The 7,500-nt window shown below is 38.5% G+C and overlaps 1 protein-coding gene across 3 annotated transcripts in view; it reads right to left on the reverse strand.

Moving 5' to 3' along the window:
* LOC125028518 (transcriptional regulator ATRX-like) overlaps positions 1-7,500 on the reverse strand; it is a 40,945-nt gene that overhangs the window by 11,380 nt on the left and 22,065 nt on the right. For all 3 annotated transcript variants that reach the window (XM_047617869.1, XM_047617868.1, XM_047617870.1), the window contains 6 exons: positions 6,511-6,648; positions 6,139-6,255; positions 2,375-2,538; positions 1,405-1,568; positions 993-1,130; positions 702-877 (listed from right to left, as the gene is read on the reverse strand). In XM_047617869.1, coding sequence (XP_047473825.1) covers positions 702-877; positions 993-1,130; positions 1,405-1,568; positions 2,375-2,538; positions 6,139-6,255; positions 6,511-6,648 — 897 coding nt within the window. The remainder of the gene's footprint in view (positions 1-701; positions 878-992; positions 1,131-1,404; positions 1,569-2,374; positions 2,539-6,138; positions 6,256-6,510; positions 6,649-7,500) is intronic.

Here is a 7,500-nt window from a genome sequence, read left to right on the forward strand (position 1 = left end):
AAACTCAAAATTCCCTCAAAACTGTTATAATCTTAATACAAACTAAGGGAACTATCACCATCAAATCTGGGTACCCTTGATATGGGAGCCAGACTTAATTTTATTTTCTGGTTGGTATTATTATAGACATGTTATATCTCAAGTTTGGTTTCATTTGGTGAATAAATACCGAAAATAAAAAAGTTAATTGTAATTTTTCTTGTTTGGTGCACCATACTGTCAGGCCACAAACTCCCTTATTAAACAATGAAAGTCAAAGAAAAAAAATTGGTGACAAGTTGTACTGATAACTTATTTATTTATTTATTTATTATTATAATCTTTAATTCCTTTCATAAGTTCCATTATTTGAGTTTGAATCCCCCCCACCCCCAAATATGTGTCAATGTTACGAAGAAGAAGAAAGACAGGAGAGAGAGAAAAAAAAAAAAAAAAAATTAATAATAATAATTTCCTTAGGTGTGTTACCCCCTGTATGCATGGGTCAGTAACATAACTGGGCCTCTGTGTCTTTAATTTTCATTTATCCACCAAACTCTGTCACAGTCTAGGGCAGTGTTGCAAAATCACTATTTTTTAAAAATATTTCAAGAAAAAGAAAAGAAAAGAAAAAGACTAAAAATTAAGGTAACAGCCCCCTAGAAAATTATTAAAACTATCATAAATTTTGTGCAATATGTGATATTTCTTCTAACTCTCACCTGTACACATCCCTCCAACATGTTATGTAGAATGTGAGCTCTTCTCTTCATCCTCCTTACATCTCTGGGCATGGCATCAGCACACTGCCCTTGTTCAATAGGATTTACAAACCTATTCATGAATTCCTTTTTAGTTCCTAATAGGTTTGGCTTGACAAACTGTATCATGCAATGGTCTGAAAAAAGAAGAAAGTATACAACTATATTTTCTATTGCTGCATTAATAACTCAGAAAAAAATATAATTATGAATACTATCTACAGGTTACAATTGTATAGATCCTTTACTTACATTCTTTAAGGTTGTTCTGGAGAGGCGTTCCCGTTAAAATAATACGCCGATGAGTTCTAATTTTATTGATTGCGATAGACAAAGCAGTCTTTTCATTCTTCAATATGTGGCCTTCATCACACACTATTAAGTCAGGTCCTGTAGATAAAAAACAAAACAAATATATATATGTATGTATATGTATTTATTTACACACACACACACACACACACACATATGAGTGTGTGTGTGTGTGTGTCATATATAAACACACACACACACATATATGTGTGGTCATATAAAAACACACACACACACACACACACACACACACAGACACACAGACACACAGACACACAGACACACACACACACAGAGCTTGTAGACAAAAAATGGGATTTGTGCTTCTCTGGGATTAACAGGCATCACATACCTGGATCTACTAAAGTCTTGTGAAAGATTTCTTTCATCTTGCCCTTGTACCTCTTGCTCTTGCTGTTGGAAAGGTTTCGGAACATGTCATAACCCATGATACACACTCCACCTTCCTTCCACCAGTCATCCAGTCTGTAAGCACGACTCCACAGATCCTTTGCTCTAGAAGAGAGAGAAGAATGGATTTTTACCTAGCATGTAAAGTCTTCTACAAACAAGTAAAAATTAATAATAATAACAATTAAAATAATATAATAAAAACAATAAAAAAATGATGATTATGATAATATCAATATAAGTTGTTACATATCTATCTATACATAGATATCCACAAATACATAATAGATTTTGCAATTATTGTGTTTGTAAATACTGTGTACAGAGTTGTGTGTGTAAATACATCCATACAAACATACATATACAGAATATATAATAATAAAATATAAAATATATATATATAAAATATAAAATATATAAATAAAACATATAATATATATACATAATATATAATATATACATTTATAATATATATATAAAATACATAATATATATACATATATCTATATACACTCACAACGTGTGTATGTATATGTATATGTATATATATATATATATATATATATATATATATATATATATATATATATATATATATATATATATATATATACACACACACACACACACATACATACCACACATACACATACCCACACGCACACAAAGCATGCATGCATGTATGCATGTACGCATGCACATACGCACACACACGTACACATACACACGCACGCACAAGCATGCAAGAACACATGCACGCACGCACCCACACACACACTCTCAAACACGCATGCACACACACATGTAATATATAAAATACTATCATAAACAACAACAACAAAAATAATAATAATAATAATAATAACAATAATAATAAAAATAGTGTATTCAACACACAAAATCACACTCACGATACAAGTTCCGATACTTCGAAGTGCAACAGTTTTCCTCTGAGCCAGTTTTTGTACTCATTAACCCAATTGTAGACTGTGTTCACAGGGCAGCAGACCATTACTCGCTGTATGTGACGGTTAACTTTCTTGCTGGACAACAACGTGTGTGTGAATGTGATCACCTACAAAAAAACAAACAAATTTGATTAAATTTAACGGTTAATGGTTAATGGTTAGAAGAGATAAATGTGCTAGATATCAGAGGTCATATAGCACTATGTTAAAGTATTGTGGTGAAAAGGGTGGAAATGAGTTAACTATCAGGATAGGATGTGTTAGATGTCAAAGGTTGTAGAACACTGTAAGAAAGGATGGTAGTGAAAAGGGTATAGAGGGGGAGCAAATATTTTCTGGTATCAATTATTGCTATTACAATAACACTATAATAATGCTGTGAACATCATGATGTGCAGCACTTTTTGGTGAGAAAAAGAGGCACGAAAGGGGAAAAATCAGAGGGTACTGATTGGACACCTGTATGCATGTGGAGTTCTGAGTGACTGTTTTCTATGCACATGAAGAGTGTCCTGCCTATAGCCAGTCTCATGCCACCTTCCTCAAGCTATACTTAGCCGGCCACTTCAAGGACTGTTGTTGATTTAACCGCAGAAAAACAAACATTGGAAGCGTTAGTGACCAGCGCTGCCCCCGACTCTTGTAGTGGCATCTCAATGTAGATTGCAGAATAAAGTTGCAAGAATTTGCAATAATTACTGGCATAAGTAGGATGCCCTGAAGATGAAGGATGGTGTTTTTCATAGAGTGTGGGCCAATGCTAATGGATATGTCAAGTTCTAGCAGGTGGTGTTGCCAAAGGAGCTAGAGGCCAGACCGACGCAAGAGGTACAACTGCACCAGCAATATTACTGGTTTGGTCATGCAAGAATGGTGCAAGACATCTGACACTTGTAATGCAAAGAAGGGGCCAGCGAAGAAAGAAAAAGTGCCTCTACATCGGCACACCAATGGAGCAGATTGCTGTGGAAGTGGCTGGACCATTTCTGTGATGGCAGTAGGCAACAGGTTTATCTTGGTGGCCATGGAGAACTTTACAAAATGGCCAGAAGCCTACCCTATTGCCAACCATGAAGCATTTACAGTTGGCAAGGTGAAGCTGAACTGGTTTGGAGCTCCTGGGAAGTTGCACTCTGACCAAGGATGGGAATTTAAGGCATTGAGTGTTGCAAGGTGATGGGAATCAAGAAGACTAGGACGATGAAGGATGATGTCATGGGACAGAGAGGAGCACCTGGAGGACGAGATGCAGCAGCCGACTTCATGACCCCATAGAGAACGGAAAGTACCACAACATCTTAGTGATTTTTTTATAGAGATGTGATTAATGTCAGATATTTTACTGTAGTTCTGAAGGTGGATGACAAATATTGCTTTCTGTATTCTTTTCTTTTAATGTTAACCCGACACCGATGGATATCAGAAATCCCTGAGCGTCATAAACTCTGATGATTTCTGGAAACATCCAGACACTAGGTGTGGGAGTCTCCTATAAGGAGCGGAACTTCCCTATCCACACACACTGGTGCGTCACCACAAATACAGCCGTACCCTGCAGACCAAACGGTATGTTATGATGCCTGTATGTAACCTGTCCGTAAAGGGTTAAGCGGCAGAAACACCTTGTATCTTATGATGACATTCAGCAGTTGTTTTATACATTTTGAGAATGAACAAGAAGGTCCATCTGGAGGAAAGGGGGTGGCACTATGATTGCCAGTTGCGCAACATGATGTGCATCAGTTTTTGGCGGGAAAATAAGGCATAAAAGGGGAAAATGATGGGACTGATTGATGCAGTTGCCTGCACGCATGTGTTTTCCATGCACGTGAAGAGTATCATCCCTCTAGCCAGCCCCATGCCACTTTCCTCAAGCCGTACCATGTCGGCCATTTGAAAGATATTGTTGTGTTGATTCAGCCACTTGAAAGAGTGTTGTGTTGATTCAACTGCAGAAAAGCATTGTGTTAGAGACCAATGCTGCCCCTGACTCTTAGTGAAGTTCCATCTTTCTCTCGCCCATTCTACACTGTTGCAAGGAGAATTTGCAATAATAACTATAATGTTTATAACAAAAATAACAGCATTGATACTGATAGTATTTGTAGAAAAAACATTTTTCCCACAAACTCAAGGAAAAGTGAAATCATGTGAGGTCACAAGGTCTACTGATTAACTCCATTGCAGCTAAGCACTTGTAGAGCCATCTATGTGCAGAGACTCACAAAACAATACTCCAGGGCACACAAAATTTTCCCAGAGGCTTTGGCTTAATTATCTCTTCATTGGTAAATAATTACTGCCATGCTAGACCACGTGTTTTTTATTCACGGGCAATATCCTGAGTGTGGTGGTGGTGGGGGAAGGGGCAGTGGCAGTGGGGGAAGGGGTGGTGGTGGAGGCGGAAAGGGCGGCGGCGGCGGAATTGGGGACGGTGGCAGTGGAAGGGGCAGTGGCGGCAGCAGAAGGGGCGGTGGTGGCAGCGGAAGGGGTGGTGGTGGTGGTGGTGGTGGGGAAGGGGTGGTGGTGGTGGTGGTGGTGGGGAAGGGGTGGTGGTGGTGGTGGGGAAGGGGTGGTGGTGGTGGGGAAGGGGTGGTGGTGGTGGTGGGGAAGGGGTGGTGGTGGTGGTGGGGAAGGGGTGGTGGTGGTGGTGGGCAAGGGGTGGTGGTGGTGGTGGGGAAGGGGTGGTGGTGGTGTGGAAGGGGTGGTGGTGGTGGTAGAAGGGGTGGTGGTGGTGGTGGGGAAGGGGTGGTGGTGGTGGGGGAAGGGGTGGTGGTGGTTCACTTTATTTACTGGTATTAAAATATGTAAAAAGAAAATAGTCTTAGATTTCTTGATAGGTGGCCAGAGCAAGATCCGAAAAAGATTTTTAAACATTTATGATACATACATAACTCAATTTGTATTTTACATTAGAAGACAAAAATAAGGGTGTATGCATCAAAGGTATGTGCTTAGAAGTGCATTGGCTGTGTGGGATATTTCGTACTAGTCCCCCTCCCCCAAAGGTATTATAATAATGTAACTTTTATAAAGTCTAGGCATATCACATCCTTTGCAATACCAATGTAATATTACGCAGTATTTCTATTCATTTGCATCCATATATTCCACAATAAATTGCTTTGATTTGATACATGAGTTTCCAAATCAATATACACTCTGAGATGTAATATCATTAGGAGGAGGGGGGGGGGGATTATAATGGCAGCAAAATGATTAATTACATAACAAATAACCTTGAGGGGCCCAGTGGGGTGTTTGCTTAGTGTAAATAACTATAATAGTTCAAGTGTTTATTAACCCAATGGCGACGGGTCACGGCTATCGCTGTCATAACAATACGCCCGATTTGAGGCGTGCGGCTGTTTGCAGCGGCGCCGCGCCAAAACGCCCCGAGGCAATGATTCGGCTTGATGTACTGAATTCACGCGCTCAGAGTCGGCGCGCTGCCGCCGTTCGCCAGAGCGTAGAGTTTTTTTTAATTTTCTATGCCCGGCGCCATTGGGTTAAGAGATTTAATTACTACCGTTCATGTGCTATAATCTATCACTAGAGATACCTATATTAAACAGAAGTCATAACCAAACTATATTTATCAAGTCTAAATCACAGATGTAAATTGTAACTACCAGTAAATTTCTTTTAATCAGCTATTTACCATAACATAAGGAAATTGTTAACTAATACCATAAAATTTAACTCACCTGCAAAGTCTTTCCAAGACCCATGCAATGTGCAAGGATACAGCCACTGCCTCGTTTACTATTTAGCATTTCTATGCTCTCACAGGTTGTATCCCACATAAATTTAATACCTTTGAACTGTAAACAGAAATGGTTGAAAAAGAATTAGTAATGGTAAAAATCACAAGTAAATATATAACCAAATTGTTTACTTTATAGCTATGCTTTCAAATTCTATTTACTGGTTTTATATATATTATTTCCAAGCCTGATGATATCAATAAACCAATATATTCTAGATATACAACTTTTGTATATATTGAAAAAATATATATTTGGCAGTTCCAGATAGAGTATATACAAATAAGAAATGGAAACAAGCAATATACGAACCTGATGAGGTTTTAAGAACTTGACCAACTTTTCATCTACAGAAACAAGTTCTTTCTTGCTGTCAGGGTCAAAATCAAGAACCAATTTCCCTAGGTCCTTTTGATCTGATTCAACATCGATCTCAAATATTTGATTGTACTGTAAAAAAATAGAATAATAAATAAATATGAAATAAAATATACAACTAAGTATCATTATCCTTTTCTGAGTGGACATAGAAATATTATTTTGACAAACACTTGCAGTGATCAACTTCAGTACAAATGTAGAACATAAGGCTTTGTGTAATGATTAACAAAAGTCTCTGCTAATAGAAAATGGCACTTAGACAATAATAGTACTTCTCACGGCATGCAGGGGAACTATCTATATTTAAGAATGAAATTACCTGCTGAACTGTTTTACAAATTATATTTTTTTTTGCTTCAGGATATATTAACTTTATTATCATTATCATTACCTTTTAAAAAATTCAGATACCTCTTAACCCCTTGGTGACGGGTGAAGAAAAGAAAAGAAAAGAAAAGAAGAAAAAAAAAAAAAAAAAAAAACTACGCTCTAGCGATCAATGGCAACGTGCCGACATTAAGTGCAGGAGTTCGGTTAATCAAGCCGATTCACTGGCTTGTTGCGCTTTCGCGCGCCGCAGCGTCATACAGCCGCACGCCACAAATTGAGCGATTTGTTATGATGCTTTACGGCGTGACCAGTTGGGAAGGGGTTAAGTCAAGCAACCAGATAATGCAATCCCCCAAGTTTATTTGAAGAATGCAATTTCTGACCTCTTTGACATTCACACCCCAGATCTGATACTCTTAACCTGTATCTGGCAGGCCACGTCTAGAACTATCATAACAAACCGACTCACCATGCCAGGTACAGCTATATGCATCATGACGCGCTAGAGTGCATAAAGTGGAAAGTTCCGCTACATGTAGTGGACTCCCAGACAAACACCAGGATGGTTGCCAGAAGTCACCAGAGCCAGTG

The sequence above is a fragment of the Penaeus chinensis genome, chromosome 9, assembly GCF_019202785.1.
Source record: "Penaeus chinensis breed Huanghai No. 1 chromosome 9, ASM1920278v2, whole genome shotgun sequence".
NCBI classification, from domain to species: Eukaryota; Metazoa; Arthropoda; class Malacostraca; order Decapoda; family Penaeidae; genus Penaeus; species Penaeus chinensis.